This window comes from Rhea pennata, chromosome 20 (assembly GCF_028389875.1).
Source record: "Rhea pennata isolate bPtePen1 chromosome 20, bPtePen1.pri, whole genome shotgun sequence".
NCBI classification, from domain to species: domain Eukaryota; kingdom Metazoa; phylum Chordata; class Aves; order Rheiformes; family Rheidae; genus Rhea; species Rhea pennata.
Window position 1 is genome coordinate 1,544,380 of NC_084682.1, and position 15,951 is coordinate 1,560,330.

Below are 15,951 nucleotides of genomic sequence, written 5' to 3' on the forward strand. Positions count from 1 at the left end.
AATGCTAGTCCCATCTGAGTTGAGTTTAGCCATCTGTGTATTCAAGTTCTTAACTTGAAACATAGCAGCAAACTAATAGGCACACCATTATGAAACACCTTGGAAATTCCTTGTGGAATTGTCTTGTCGGACACAGCTAAAAGGACACAGTTCATTTAAAAGAAGGGCTGGTTCTTGAAAGAGATTTCTGGAGAGCGTGATTGGTTCTGCAACTTCTCATTTGTTAGAGACAGTGTATTTGAAAATATCCCCAAAAAAGAAATTAACTTTGGTATGTGAAAGGCTTGTTTAATATGCTTGTTTGACTTTCACATACCCAAAGATTTTAGGCACAGTTTGTTAATCTTGATTTCACTCTGTTTTGCTCTTTGCATAGGCTGTGTTGTCTGGGCCATCTGGTAGTATTGTAGCATTTAAAACAGTAAGTCCCAGCACTAATGGCTGTGATATGCTACTTGAACTTCTGATGATTTCTTTCCTTTCTATTAGTATGCCATGACCTTACCCTGGAAATGCAGCTGACAACTAACTTAATTGTCCTTTACAAGCATCCTGGTCCCCACTGTTTGTATTGCATGTTATTTCCACATAGTGTTTTGCAGAGAGGATTACAATGCAGAGCCTCACATATGTTTGCTAGTAAAGAAGACTTGTTTGTATCAAATGTGCTGTATAAGGGGTCCAGGATTTGTTGAATCCCAACTCTTGCATACCTGTTCAGATTTAGAGATGAAATTGCCAGCCACTTACGTATGCAGAATTGCAATCTATTTTCATGCGTTCTCAAATTGGTAATGAAAGATGCATTATTGTTCAGTCTGGTGCAGGGCAAAATCCATCTGATGTATTTGTGAGTCAAGGAAGGGATGTAAGAGAAAAGCAATGTTATGTTTTTTTAAGAAAAGAAAAACAAACAAAAAAGAGAAAAGCTTGAAATTAATTTGCTTTGAACTTTCACCTGGGAAGTGCGTCAAGATTACAGGTTCATGTGAACATCCGTTTGTTCTCAAGCTGGACATGTTTGAGGACAGAATTTGCTACAAAAAGGATAGTAATATATGGCATATATTAAAACATGTATTAGCCCTATTTCAGTTATAGGAACTGTCTTGAAAATGAAATCATGGTGGTTTTCTTCTTCCTTCTAGGACTCTCCTATGCACAAGGCCCTCTTTTGGGTAGCTATGGCAGTACTCCAGCTAGATGAAGTAAACCTGTATTCAGCAGGTACAGCACTACTTGAACAGAATTTGCATACCTTGGATAGCCTTCGTGTATTCAATGATAAGGTAAGCAAGCCCTCTGTTAGTAATCAACTGTGGTTAAACCTCAGTTTGTATAAGCAATTAGATCTGTTAAAAAGGGGAAAAATATCCTCATGATCACGAGTTACACAACTAAAACTGAAAATTGTATTGCAAATAGTGTCCCTTGAGTAACATCAAAAGTAAAACTGCAATGTAGACATGAAGCTTGTAGTATTTGTTCCAAACTGGAATGGAAATATATGGATATATTCTAGTCAAGTGTTTGATTTTTTTTTTTTTTTTTACATGTAAACTCTTAAAGTTATTGTATTTTGTCACTTTTCAAAAATTTGAGTTATAACTAAGTTTCAGTAAGATACTCTTGCACTTATTTTCCCTGCGTCAGAGCCCAGAAGAGGTGTTTATGGAGATCAGGAGACCACTGGAATGGCACTGTAAGCAGATGGATCATTTTGTTGGGCTAAATTTCAACTCCAACTTTAATTTCGCACTAGTGGGACACCTCCTGAAAGGTAAGAGTACATATAGATATTCATTTTACATGTCACACTCTTAATTCAGAACCAAAAGCAAGCCCAAGAATAAAGGAGGGGAGAATTGTGTGGTTGATTTTAAGTAACTTATTCCAGCTACTTAGATCACAGAATAGATGCAAGATTAAATTTACTTTGACTAAAGGACTCTGCTACAATCCCTATGAAGGTTATTAGGGCAGCTGAACTGTCATGGGATTCGTGACTTCACTTGCTACTATTCTTTAGTTCTTCCTTTAAAAATATTTTTTTTCTCCATGTGTTTGACTGTATTCAGACTCTGTTATTTAGGAGATTGATTTGTGAGAAATAGATATAAGCACAGACATCTGAAATTATGTGTTTTTTTGGAAGAGGGACATAATGCACTTTCAAGAAAAATTTTTCTCTGTTAATATTGCTTGCATACCCACTATATGAATTTTCCTGAGAACTTGCTGGAAAATATTTTAAGTATTTTAAAAACATTAATGCTTTATAAATATGCATTCAAAAATTAAACACAATATTTGGTTTCTTAACCTCGTTTCTTAGGGTACAGGCATCATTCTCCTACTACTGTAGCAAGAACTGTAAGGATTTTACATACACTACTATCCCTGGTTAACAAACATAGGAATTGTGACAAGTTTGAGGTGAACACCCAAAGTGTGGCTTACCTAGCAGGTAAAATAAAAAAAAACAATAATGAAAAAAAATGCAACGTACTTTTAAAGTTGTGCTGACTGAAAAGGAATGGGGTATTGTGGGAATTCTTTGTGGCTTTAAGTTGATAAAATTTTAGCAATGTTGCATATCAATGTAACTTTTATTGAAGATGGACCAGAGTTTGTGTTAGGCTGGGGCAGGTCAGTGGAAGCTCACTGTGTACTGATGGCTCACCAGGTGAGCAAGCTCAGCACTGAAGCTACCTTGCAACTTTCAAAATACTTCAGGGAGTCTGATGGGGTTTTTTGGATTAAATACTTAAGTGTGTGCCTTAAAGCATTCAAACTTCTAGTTGCCTAGAAATAGGAAATTTTGACCATGTGACGGGAGAACATTTACATCGGTAATTCTAACTGGTTGGGAAATCTAACTTTCTTTTTTTTTAATCACCTTTCAATCTGTATGTTTTGGTAAGGTGTGATTACATTTCAGGGGACTTCTTTGTACTAAGCAAAAAATTTAGGTTGATGGAGTATTGCTTGCATTCTTCACTGTATTCTTGGAAAACTGATGTTAGCTTTCTTTGATTTTTTAGCTTTGCTGACAGTATCTGAGGAAGTTCGAAGTCGCTGCAGCCTGAAGCATAGGAAGTCTCTCTTGTTGACAGATGTTTCAATGGAAAACGTTCCTATGGATACATATCCCATACATCACAGTGACACTAGCTATAGGTCAGTTATTTCACTTTTAGATAAGTCATCCTGATTTTAACATCTATTTCCTTTAGTAAATTAGCTTTAGAAAACCTATGGTGTATTGAAAACTAGAACCTACATTTATAAAGCTAAACTAATGTTCAGCTGCTTGTTAGTGGTTTGAAACCAATATGCTACTTATATTGTGCTCAAGTGTCACAGGGAAATTTGGGTACCAAGTTTTTATCAACTTCATTTTGAGATCCATAAAACTATTTCAGAGCTTAACCGGTCTCGTGGTTCTTAAGCTTTTTGCTGACCCTTTCCACAAGACTTAATTTCACCCTATTTTTCATTTGTGTGTTGGAAAAAAATTCTATTTGTCCTTTAGAGCCTTAAGGCCTATACTAAGTAATCACTTACTGCCATTCATTAGAAAATCTTGATGTCTGATATCCTGTCTCTGAACAGCCACAGAAATAAGTTAGGGAATCAACCTCTAAGTGACACACAGAGCCTGGTTTCTTGGTAAAGTCTATTTTTTTGCATCCAGTATGGAGTAGCTGGTTATTAAATGTCATTCACCTTGCCTCATAGGTTGATTTGCATCTCTTCTATTTCACTGTTTGATTTTTCCTCTGGCATTCCATTTGTACCAGATTGTTAGTTTTCACTAGCTTAAACTTTTTTTGCAAGCAAAGCAATTGCTCTTTCTTAATGTGTATTTCTGGGAGATTAGTCTGTTAGGAAAGATCATTTTAATAAAGAATACTTTGACTAGTTGAATAATTTATGCCTAAATGTGCACAGTTTTAAGAGTTTTCTAATTAATTTCTCTGCACTTTCAGGACACTAAAGGAAAATCAACCATGGTCATCACCAAAGGGGTCAGAAAGACATCTAGCTGCCAGTTACCCGACAGTGGGGCAGATAAGTCCTCGAACACGAAAATCCATGAGTTTGGATATGGGGCAGCCCTCACAAGCCAACACTAAAAAGCTTCTAGGTTATTAAGATACCTAATTTGCTAATTTGTCTACAGGAAATCTCAGGAAATGTTATTGGGGAAAAATAGTTTTTATTTGTTCTGGCTTTTAAGTGCCTGTTCCTGATTCAAAGGAATATGTACAGTTTCTATAAAATACATATTATGGAGCACTGTGCAGTTAAAGAGGACTAATCTAGCCCTTTTGATCAGAGAAGGGGGAGGAGTGTGAGTGATGCTCAAAATATGCATGTTGAAGTGGCAAAAACCAGATATTCTATATGTTAAAGATTCACAGTACTAATTCTTTGCCACCAGCCCTCTTCCAGCAAAACCAGTAAGCTGAATACCTTAGCTTATGTTAGAAGAGATGGTTCTAAGACATTTCAGAAGTTTTTGAAGTAATCTGATTTTCAGTCGTGGCTTCTCAATGCATCAGAGTTACAAGCAAGGTTTTAATATTAGAGAAAAGAGATGAATCGTTAGTCATAACTTACAGTTACGCTTTTATACTATATGACATATATCGAAGAACAGAGGCACTTCTCTCATTACAATCCTATTACCGCTTCCTTTTCAGTAGTCACATTCTGGCATGTTTATTCAGTGTAACATGTTGACCAGGAAACCATAGCATGCCCACAACTTACATATTTGAATAAATTGCATGCTATACTCATGTATTGTGAAGCATTTTGGAAACTGCGATGGAGAGCGGCATGGTGTGACTGTTATTTTCTCTACCACCACTGAGAATGGTGAAAATGTGCCCAGATTCCTATCAGTATGTTGTAGATAAGATATAACTTGGCCAGAAAAATACACGCCCTGCAAATCAGAAACACTTGCAGTATGGGTTTAGCTTTAATGTTTTTAATTTCCTGATAAATTGTTTTTAGGTACAAGGAAAAGTTTTGACCATTTGATATCGGACACAAAGGCTCCTAAAAGGCAAGACATGGAATCTGGAATTACAACGCCCCCAAAAATGAGGAGAGTAGCCGAAAATGATTATGAAATGGGTGAGAAACAGGACTAACATTTTAAGAATAATGCTGATTATAAATGCCTTGTGTATATACATATATATACAAAGGATTATTTCTAAATTCAATGTTTATTTGCCTGGGTTACTACAAGGTAAGGGATAAGTATTTTTCTTAATGTCATCTGGAGAGTACAGTCTTCTGTATCACTGGCAATTGAGATTTGAATTAGTTTGCTCAGTTTGCAGATCCAGAATAAGGAGCAGCTATAAATTACAGCATATAGGAGTGAAATGAAACAAACAAAATTTGGCTTTCTTTAAGTGACTAAGCCTTAAGTGCAGATTTTTGCACAAGATGCAATATGACCTAACGCCTAGAATGCCTCTCTTCATCTTCTCCCCCATCTGCTTCCTGTGCCCCCACCCCCAATTGCAATGCAAGACCAGGGTTCTTCTGGCATATCTGATGTTGGTCTGCTGCCTGACCCTGACTATGTTACTTACCACCCCTGGGCCTGTATTTCACTGAATGAGAAATTGGGGTTATTTTTTTTACCATCTGATAATACATCCCATGTGACAATCTAGCACTACTAGTATTACAGCATTGTTGTTACTTTTACATTTTACGAAAAGGCTGGTGAACTCTGAGGTTTGTGCATGAGTGAAGTTGTTGTACAAGACCTAATTCTATTTTGATATTGGTTTATTGTGCTTTGAATGAGTTGCTCTTTTCTATCTGGCAGAAACCCAGAGAATATCACCACAGCAACACCCGCATCTTCGAAAAGTTTCTGTTTCTGAGTCAAATGTCCTCCTAGATGAAGAAGTTCTGACTGACCCAAAAATTCAAGCACTCCTGCTTACAGTTCTTGTAAGCCTACTTTCTGCATATTATTATGCATTATTTTCTGATAATCTTTTATTTTCTGAAGAAGCATATGTTCACTGCAGTATATCTAAATTGGCATAGATTAGAATCAGTATGTGATGTGCAATGGTATTCTTTTGTTACCATTCTTCAAACTTTCTAGGAATCACTTTTAGAAATAGATTTAAAAATCTGTAAGAGCAAATACTGAATTTTCGTTATTCTGTCTTTTTTCTGTGAGACGTATCCTACAATTGTCTCCTTTTCCTGAGGGAGAGAGATCAGAAACTAATTTTATATAATAAAAGGATGTTATATATTACATTTTTGAAGTTAAAAAATTAAAATTGTAGGAATTCCAGCATAATTCAATTTAAAGTTTGGCAACTTGTTACAAAGCTTCCAGAATGATAGCACTTTCTTCAGTTGCACCAATAGTTTCTATTCCTAAAATAATGCAAGACTCAGTTGCACCAAAATATTTGCTAAAATAAAAACTATTGCTATTTTTCTCACATAAACATAAAATACTTCAACTCTGTGTCCAAACATGACATAAAGTAGTCTTCTGTAATGCTGCTTTTTTGGAATCCAGAGATCTTAAAACCTTAAACTACAATAACAAAAACATGAAGAAAAAAAAACTCCACCTCGTAATTTCTCAAATTTAATTAGAAGCTTGCTGATCTCATCCTTTGCATTGTGGCAGGCAACATTAGTGAAGTACACTACTGATGAATTTGACCAGCGGATTCTTTATGAGTATTTAGCAGAAGCCAGTGTTGTCTTCCCCAAGGTCTTTCCTGTTGTGTAAGTATCTAAAACTCTTTTTATATTATGACTATGTTTTTCGTAAAAAGAAAAAAAAAACACACATACATGTGCACGCATACAAAATCTAGGTGATTGTTCATTTGTAGGTTAGTAGCTGAAATCTATCCTTGCCTTGTAGAGACAATTATCTGTAGCAATTTGAGACTTGTCCTTTTCCCTATGCTAATGAATTTAATTTTCTTACTAGAACAGGCATCCTCAGATATCACTGCTACAGATGGTACTCAAAAGTATTCTTCCATGTCAGAGCTTTAGGCAGGTTGGCAGAGCGTGGGAGAGCTCTGTACTGCTGTTGCTAGGGTGCCTGTCTGTGCAACCATCGGTTGTCTTCTAAAGCTTTCAGTGTTCCTGCCATTAGTCTAGTCTAATTTAGCATGGCTTTAGCAGTTATTTGGTACTGCAGAGAAACAAATTACATTTTAATATGTTCATATAGTTTATATTCAAGCCAATATAGCCTTTCTCCCTAGTCAGGTATGGATTTTTGATAGTACCACAGATGAATATCAAAACCAATTTGAAGTATAGTTCAAGATAATCTGTGGATATATTTCTTTAGATATCAGTTAAAAATAGTATTCACAGTGTAGTCAGTGCATATTAGCAAAGCCCAGCTATCTGATATTAATTTGAGTAGATTTTTAAAACTGACCTGTGCCTGATTGAGAATACCATTTTTTTTTCTGGCTTTATGAAATAATGGTCAAAGTTCAGACAAGCTCTGTGAATCATTGAAATCACAATTTTAAGTAGCTGGGATTTGTATCCAAAAAGTATGCTAGGAAGCCTTGACTAGACTGCCCTCTCTCCCACGATGGGAATTCTTCTAAGCACATGATATCTAAGAGGATGCTTGAACTGTCCGTATTAAGGCTAGCCAATACTACCCATGGTTTGTTTTCAGGTCAGTCACGGCATGTAATTACCATATGTTGTTCTGTCCTTTCTACGTACGCTTAGATTGACTATCAAATGTTATGGGAATTCCACATCCCAGTAATACAGTATGTTTAAAGCTGGATTGTTTTCAGAGGTTCAACTACCTCCCCAAGTTTATGAAGCTGCCTTGAAATTTCAGCTCTAAAATGTGCAAGTATCTACTGAAAATTCTTCAGTTGAAAATAGGTAAAACATTTGCAAAGTTTAGTGCTAGGTAGAGAGAATGCTGTAATGGGTTATGTTCTTACAGTTCTTCACTGTCTTAAGAGTCCTTACTGAACAGCTACAGGAGTTATATTCTGCTCCTAAAATCACAGGGAGCTTTAATAGCTGATTGTTAAAGTACAGTTTTGTTTAACTTAATGAACAAAAATAAGCCACTTCTCTTTTTTAGGCATAACCTACTGGATTCCAAGATCAATACTCTTTTATCGCTGTGCCAGGATCCAAACTTGTTGAATCCAATTCACGGGATTGTTCAGAGTGTTGTCTACCATGAAGAGTCTCCACCCCAGTACCAAACATCTTATCTACAAAGTAAATATCTTCCCTTTTTAAGCTACTGTGTTCCAAGTTAGATTTACTAATAAACAAAAGTCTCAGGAGTATTGCTGCCTTAACAAAATAATCAATTTTGTTATGTGGAATCTGTTCAACTTTATAAATCCTAATAATTAAGAAGTGCTCATATATTGAACAGTTACTAACATGAATGTTAAGATTGCTTGTTGCAAGTGCATGTCAAAAATCAAGTTATAACACAATCTGCATGAGTAAACAGTAGAAAAGAAGTTGAAACTGTGTTCTGTTTCCACTAACCAAGTTAAGGGAAATACAAAACATGAATGGTGGTGATAAATGAAGGTTTTAAGTTAGGCTTGTAAATTAGGAGTTGATTTAATTATCTAGTGTTATTGGAAAATTCTGTAATGTTTTTTTTAGTGCCCCAGCTCCAATTGCATGTGACACTTAAACTTGAAATCTAAATATTTTTTTTTGACCTTTAACCAAAGACTTTCCAGGAATATCCATAAGAAACAGGTGATAATTGGGAGAGACTTGTAAATATTGGCATATTTTTTGAAGTGAGATATGTATTCATAGCTAAATTTATCATGTGAAATATCACTAAGAATATCTTGCATGACAGTTCTGGGTTTTTTTTTGCTACTGATCTATCTCATATGCAAATTAAAATGTCATCATTTTTATTTTATACAAGGTTTGGATAAAATACTGTTGTTCAGTTGTCTCATTTTAGAAAGTTGATCATGCTTGCAAAAGCGTATCAAAATACTTAATTTCCATGCCTAAATAAATGCAGATGATGTACCACATGTGATTTCTAGTTGTTTTCTGTTAATTATGAGACCTGTGTTTTTGTGGTAAAATTCAATTTGTTGTTGTAGGTTTTGGATTTAATGGGTTATGGAGGTTTGCTGGCCCATTTTCTAAGGTAAGAACGATATTCTATATAGCAGTTTATCAGTGTTTTATCTTTGCTCCCTGTATAAAGTGCAATGGTGCCCCAGTAAAGATGCAAATAAATGTTAAAATATGGTACTGACATGAGCAAGGTAATCATCATCTAAGGCTGTCTTTTGTAGTTAATAAATAGTTTTCTGGCCTGCATCAGGTATTTTGATTGACTCTGTAAAGAGAATACTAAAAACATGGTAGTAATTACTGTCACATTACCAAAGTTGTCAGGTGGTAAATACACTTTTTCAGTGCTTCCAAGTTCACTAAGAGGTCCTGGACATACAATACTATTCAGAAAATCTGTATGATATATATCTTAGATCTTACAGGATTATGGGATTGATAAAACCGATGTAACGCTTTTAATAATTTATGAGGTTCGTGTAGGCTGGGGGTGTTCACCTTGTGAATAAAATTGCTCCTCCTTGCTGACTTCAGTAGTTCCTAGTGTGACTGAAATTACAGCTACAAGTTATCTTTAATGTGTAGCTTTAGTTTAATCTGGAAAACACCTCAAATCAGATTTTTAGATATTCGTATCAAGTGGTTTTCAAAGTTTTCAGGCAAAATCAGTTTAATGTTAGAATGAGTTCTGGGGCAAAGCTCATAATGACAGAAAAGTGGAAAGAAAAGAACCAATCTTTTCTTCTCTCCCTATCCACAGCAAACACAAATCCCAGACTATGCTGAGCTCATAGTGAAGTTTCTGGATGCCTTGATTGACACGTATCTGCCTGGAATTGACGAGGAAACCAGTGAAGAATCTCTCCTGACACCCACATCTCCATATCCTCCAGCAGTGCAGAGCCAGCTTAGCATTACTGCTAACCTTAACCTTTCCAATTCCATGACCTCACTTGCAACATCCCAGCACTCCCCAGGTCAGTAGCTGTTCTGATACTACATAAGTAAGGGGAATATCCTGAATTTAGTATTTATTTAGCCAAATACACAGTCTCATTGACTCTTTGGATGTATTTATGCATCAAGCTTCGTTGCATTCTTGAGTTAGATGAATATCAAACTGTTGACTAAGCTGTTACATGGGTATTTCAGACGTTGGATTTTGTCCATCACAAAAGTTGTCTTCCAAGTTGTTATGCATGAAGGCGGTAACACTAAGTGCATCAGAACGAATAACAGCTGCATCTTAATATGGAATAAATGCAGCCGTGGATCCTAGAAGATTAATAAATATAAATGCATAATCATGGCACTTTGCAAGGAGAATAATATCTGTTTGGGTACTACAAGCTAGCACACATTAGGAGAAATAATCCAGAACTCTGTTCAGCAGAAGAGTGTGGGGGCTGGTTCCGTTTCAGTTGACTGTATGATTTCAGGCCAATACACTCGCATAGGCAGCATCATAAGGAGGTCATAGCCCTTCCTGAAGAAAAAAGGCGTGCCTGTAGATACATGTGGAATACTGGGTCAGTTCAGATTACTGTATTTCCGAAAGTACACTGGTGATAAAATGAAGGCATTCAGGAAAAAACAGTCATTGAAAGCAGCAAAAGACTGAATAGAAATATGGAATACCTTGGCTAGCTTAGGGAGATGAGAATTGCGGGAAGTTGCAGAGGTTAAATTTAACAGCATAGGTTTTCAGACGTGGGAAATGAGAGCAAGCAAAAAGTATTCACAATAGTGTATGGAATATAAGCTAGGGGAAATGAAATGTAGGAAGAAAACAATGTATGTCAAAGAAATCTGCATGAAGTGATTTTGGACTACTGGCTCATACATCAAGGAAATTCTTTGCTCCTCTTTGTCATAAGAACTATGCTGTGTGATATTTACTTATATAGTGTTTTAACTACAACAATTCTGAAAGCTAAAGATAGTCAACTTACCTGTTTTATTTCTGGCCTTAATGGAAGGTTAGTAACCACTTGCATTTAGGTCTAATTGTTTTTTATGATGGGGCTTTTTGACTCTCTTGTTGACTGGCTGCTGCTAGTCCCAAAATAAGCTCTACTTAGCTGTACTTAACTCTACTCAAGAAATCTGGTCTTTCAAATCATCAGTTTGCTCACTGATGCTGTGCATATTTTGTTGTTAAATATAATGAATATTCAATTCAACATGCAGAGGTGAGACATTGTTCTGTGTTGTTTAAATACTCTGGGAAAAGTGGTTTTTTTTCCAGTGAAATGAATAATGACTGCAACTTCAAATATTTTCCAGAATCTGAGAAGCCAACCAAAATTGTTTAAATTTAGTGGGATCACCTTCTTTATATACTGATGCTGGGTTCTAGGATTATATTTTTAAAAGCCTGTTCATCTAAATATACTCAAAACAGGATTCATTTTCCAGTATTCTGCCAATTTTTTTATTACATTATTTATTATATTAAATAATGTTGTCTCAAGTGAGGTGACCAAGTGTAAAGGATGTTTTCCACAGTTGTACCCCTCTCTACTACTTTGTTAAAAGCATTTTTTATCCTTAGGGACACCTTTATTGTCATGGTCATGGTACTGTTTCCTTGTTATGTCTTCCTGCCTGAGAATAAATAACAAAAAAAAAATTTGGCCTGAGACAGGCTTACTGGCTATATTCACAGAATGGCTGAGGTTGGAAGGGACCTCTGGAGATCATCTAATCTGTTTAACTATCCCACTGTATTTGAACAGTAAGAACAGGTAAAAAATGAGTTTGAATAAGTTTTAAAGGGTGCTATTTTATTTAGCATTTTACAACATCAATTATTTGTTATAAATAGGTATATAAAAGGAATTACTATTTTTTTTTCTTGTTACATAGTCTTTTTTTTTTTTTTTTTTTTTTTTTTACTTATTTCTTTAGAAGGTGATGGTAGCTTTTGTAACCATTCAGGAAATGTTTCAGTGATGCAATAAAGCAGCGAATTTGCAAGTAGTTGCAATTTAATTATAGCGATCTTGTTACATTTTTGAGTAGCAGTATTTAGAAATATTTCTGTAATAACTGCCTCTAGTAGGGTGCAGGTACAAAGAAGAACCAAGTTTTTTTTTAAATATAGTAGTTTAAATGAATTTTTCTAACTTTATAGAGAAATTGTGATATTAAAACAGAGATAGATAAAGGTATTTAAAAAATAGGAAGAGATAAAAAATAAAGTAGAGCCTGCTGTCAGTGTGAATGTAAGTATATTACGGGCATTTAGCTTTTCATTTTGTATGGAGCATCTGTGGCATCTCTGACAGTTTTTCACAAGGATGAAGTGATGATGCAGGGTTTGGCCCTCTTCTGGGGAAAAAGAGCATGCTATGCAAACGGCTCTCCTTGCTCCCTCTTTACTTTCTATTCCTTCCCCTTTGTTAGCTTCCTCCTTAGGAAGGAATTAAGACGGCTTGATTAAAATGTCTTGCAAATAATCCACAAACAGACACATTTAATCAGCACTTGTTAAGAGTCCCATCTCAGGAAACAGAGAAGAACTGGTGAACTTGTGAAATGATACAGGATATTCATGAATCTGTAATAAGGCATTTATGCCACTGTATGCATGTATTGAATGGAAATATAAATTTAAAAGACTATTACAAAGACCAAGTGATTACTAAGGGAGGACTTTGTTATCACAAGATGTTCATATGAAGGAAAGAAGTGTATTTAGCTGTTGGTCAACAAGCAGGCGTAGTTTTCAAACAATTTTATCACCTGCCTTTCTAGATTTGGGTTTTTTTTCCAAAAGCTAAAAGTAAATAAGAAAAAACTTCAACTTATGAAAATTACTTATTTGAATAGGCTTGTGTTCCTCTAAAATCTAGAAAACTGGTTTACAGGTTTGTCATTCTTGACTTTGTATTATTTTATCAGCTAATATTTAAATTATTAGACATTATTTCTTCTTAAGTATTTTTTATTAAACTTATGTGGAGCTTATTCCCCTGAAACTTCACTGGTAACAAGAATTTTGGCAGACCATTGCATGGTACAGGAGATGATACATTTAAATCTTTTAAAGACTTAATCTGAACATTTAAAATGCATAATGAAGTATCCCTTTGCACTGCATAATGCAGTACAAAATGCATTTCAAATGCATAATGAAGTGTCCTATTTTACTTAGACGTCTATTAAGAAAACAGATTTACACTGTAAATTGCATATAGGCAAAAAATTAGTAATGTGAAATACCCTCAAGTGATGGCAATTTTAGCAAAGCCTGTGCTGAATGTTTAATCTAAGTGGTATTTCCCTTCATCTCTTACTATTTATTAGTGTATTGCTGAATTCCATGAGTGTCGTCTCCTCCTTTTAGCAGCCTGAACAGAAAGAGGACCGGGGATTCGGTCCGGGCTCTCCAGCTTGCTCAAACTGGGGGCCAGGCTGCGACAGGAGCTTTGCATTTTGCACTTCCATCCTGCTGGCACTGCACTGCTTGGCTTTAGTCAGCATACAGTTCTCAGTAGTTTAAGCTGTCATATTAGCCAGTACAATTTTACATACAGTAAGCTTTGCTTTTTAAGCTGTTTACTTTTATTAAAAATTTAATCAGTCTTCTCAGGCTACTTTGTATTGTGCCCAGTGGTACGGTGGCATTATCATTGCTGTGCACGTCGGCCTGTTCTTTCCTCACCGTGTTGACAAGCACGAGAGCGTAAGTAGTGAAAGACCTACAAGCTACCAAGAATATTAGTGAAAGAATTCTAGAACATGAAGGTAAACTACAGATTTCTTGAAAGAGCGAGGCAGCCGTCGTAACTGGTAAGGGATGCAGGTGGATCATCTGCCTGCCCTGATCTGAGAACCACTGAACAAGAAAATCAAGTGTTTTAGCAGTGCTGAGTCACTTTATCACGTTAACGAAATAGTTTCATTTGAATAAGTTTTTTTTTTATATGATAACAAATATATTGCCGATATGTGACAAATTCCATTTCTTGCTTCTGGATACAGATCTAGGCAAAATCATTGTTTATGAATGTTTTGTCTGTCATTACCTCTTCCCCCTCCCTCCCCCTCCCCTTGTCATGGGCATTATTCACTTACGTTTTTCTCTTTCATTCTGTGTCTGTGAAGCTTCTCTGCCTTGCTCTAAATCTGCAGTATTCATGCAGCTTCCTCATCAAGGTACACTCTACTTTCATCATATTTGCACGAGATTCTGCTTGATCTGCTTTAGGGTTGGGGTTATGGCATGAGAAGTAACTTATCCTTTAAACACGGGAATGGCTTCAGTGTAAGTGCTAAGCTGTTGCATTTCTTGTGTGATGCTAATGGTATGTGATGATATAGCAAAGAAAGTCACATCCTTAAGAATAAGGTAAATTTGGTAACAGAGAATGGGCAGTTTGAAATGGGAAATTTTTCTACTGCAGATATTAAGCTAAAACATCGAATTTATTTCATCTGAGTTCTTTACATTCATAAGGAGTCAGCTTTAGCATCAGTCAGGCACCAGCAGACTACAGGCATGTGAGTTCATTGGACTAAACTGTAGCAGATGGAGGCTCAATAACATGGATATTCATCAACATCATTTGATTTCTGGTTCTTTATGATAAAAAAAAAAAAAAAAAGTGCAGAACCTTTATTTTGCTCCCACCTCCAGAAGAGGTTGCTTCCTCTGCTCATCATAGCCGGGGTTTTGTACCATCACACCCGTGCAGGGAGAAGGATGGCGCTGCCCATTGCCAGCTTCCGGCTGGAGTTTAGAAATTGTCCCTGTAACTGTGTGAAGCAGTGGCGAGTATTCACTGTTCTTGCTAACACAAGTGAGACAATTTCTTAATGAGACCAAAAAAAAAAAAATCTGTGGGAGACATAATTTATAACAATAGGATTTTGCCTTAACCTCTTTATTCACTGTCATACATCCTAAATTTTGCTGTTGATTGTACTTTTAGCCTCACCCATTGAAATATTTTTCTTTATGCTATTCATTCCAATGCTGCGCGCTTACTGTAAGCAGTGAGAGGATCAATAAAGCTGCAGCAGAGATGCTCATTTTGCTGCAGAAGCTCCATTATGCTGAGGTCGTGGTGCAGGAGTGATCACATCAAAGTGGTATCAGGACAAAAGCAGTAACTGCCTGGAAGCATGTCTGCATTAAGCAGAAGTTTCAGCTTTTATATCTTCAAATGATTGACTGTGCCCTAAGATGTTAGGGATAATGGGCTGTAACCCAGTGCTTTCACATGTTGTTGGGTCAGTGTGAAGTTTATACTAACACCATTCACTTCTGAGGGTTGTTCGATGTGATTCTTTTAGCACAACACACTAACAGTTTACCTTGTCCTGCAGGGAGCATCCAATGCTTCTTAGGAAGGTGTGTGCACCTGGGGTAAATCCTGCCTGGTTTCAGCCTCGCCGTGTGCTCTGCAAGCTGCCTCCTACCTTGATCTGGTGGAGCTGCGCCTATGCAAGGGCAGTTCTTGTGACGATTTCCAGACTCAGCTGTTTTTTTTGTTTCCTGTTAACAGCCTTAGAAAGCACTTTCTTTAGTTCTCCTTGCTAAAATGTATGGATTTTTTTATTCTTGATTTGCCAGGATTTCAATCATTGTAGTTGATGTCTACACTCTTGACATTCAACTCTCAAGTAATAACCTGCATCAATTCTGCTTCTGATACATGCAAAATAAACCTTTCATTTCATACTCCTCCTAGCAGTGAGGCAGAGTCCTCTCAATATTACTGATTTGTCTATTACGCACTTGCTCTGATCTTTCTGCTCATGAGCAGATTCATATTGAGGGGGGATTTGGTACTT

The 15,951-nt window shown here is 36.2% G+C and overlaps 1 protein-coding gene across 3 annotated transcripts in view; it reads left to right on the forward strand.

The window, feature by feature from the left end:
- Nucleotides 1-15,951, forward strand: part of NF1 (neurofibromin 1) — a 109,721-nt gene that overhangs the window by 86,845 nt on the left and 6,925 nt on the right. For 2 of the 3 annotated variants that reach the window (XM_062592881.1, XM_062592882.1), the window contains 11 exons: nucleotides 1,149-1,289; nucleotides 1,654-1,780; nucleotides 2,336-2,467; nucleotides 3,045-3,180; nucleotides 3,993-4,150; nucleotides 5,029-5,151; nucleotides 5,864-5,991; nucleotides 6,698-6,798; nucleotides 8,156-8,298; nucleotides 9,171-9,217; nucleotides 9,908-10,124. In XM_062592881.1, coding sequence (XP_062448865.1) covers nucleotides 1,149-1,289; nucleotides 1,654-1,780; nucleotides 2,336-2,467; nucleotides 3,045-3,180; nucleotides 3,993-4,150; nucleotides 5,029-5,151; nucleotides 5,864-5,991; nucleotides 6,698-6,798; nucleotides 8,156-8,298; nucleotides 9,171-9,217; nucleotides 9,908-10,124 — 1,453 coding nt within the window. Of the gene's footprint in view, nucleotides 1-1,148; nucleotides 1,290-1,653; nucleotides 1,781-2,335; nucleotides 2,468-3,044; nucleotides 3,181-3,992; nucleotides 4,151-5,028; nucleotides 5,152-5,863; nucleotides 5,992-6,697; nucleotides 6,799-8,155; nucleotides 8,299-9,170; nucleotides 9,218-9,907; nucleotides 10,125-14,259; nucleotides 14,311-15,951 lie in introns of all 3 variants that reach the window. The other variant, XM_062592879.1, reaches the window with a different exon arrangement.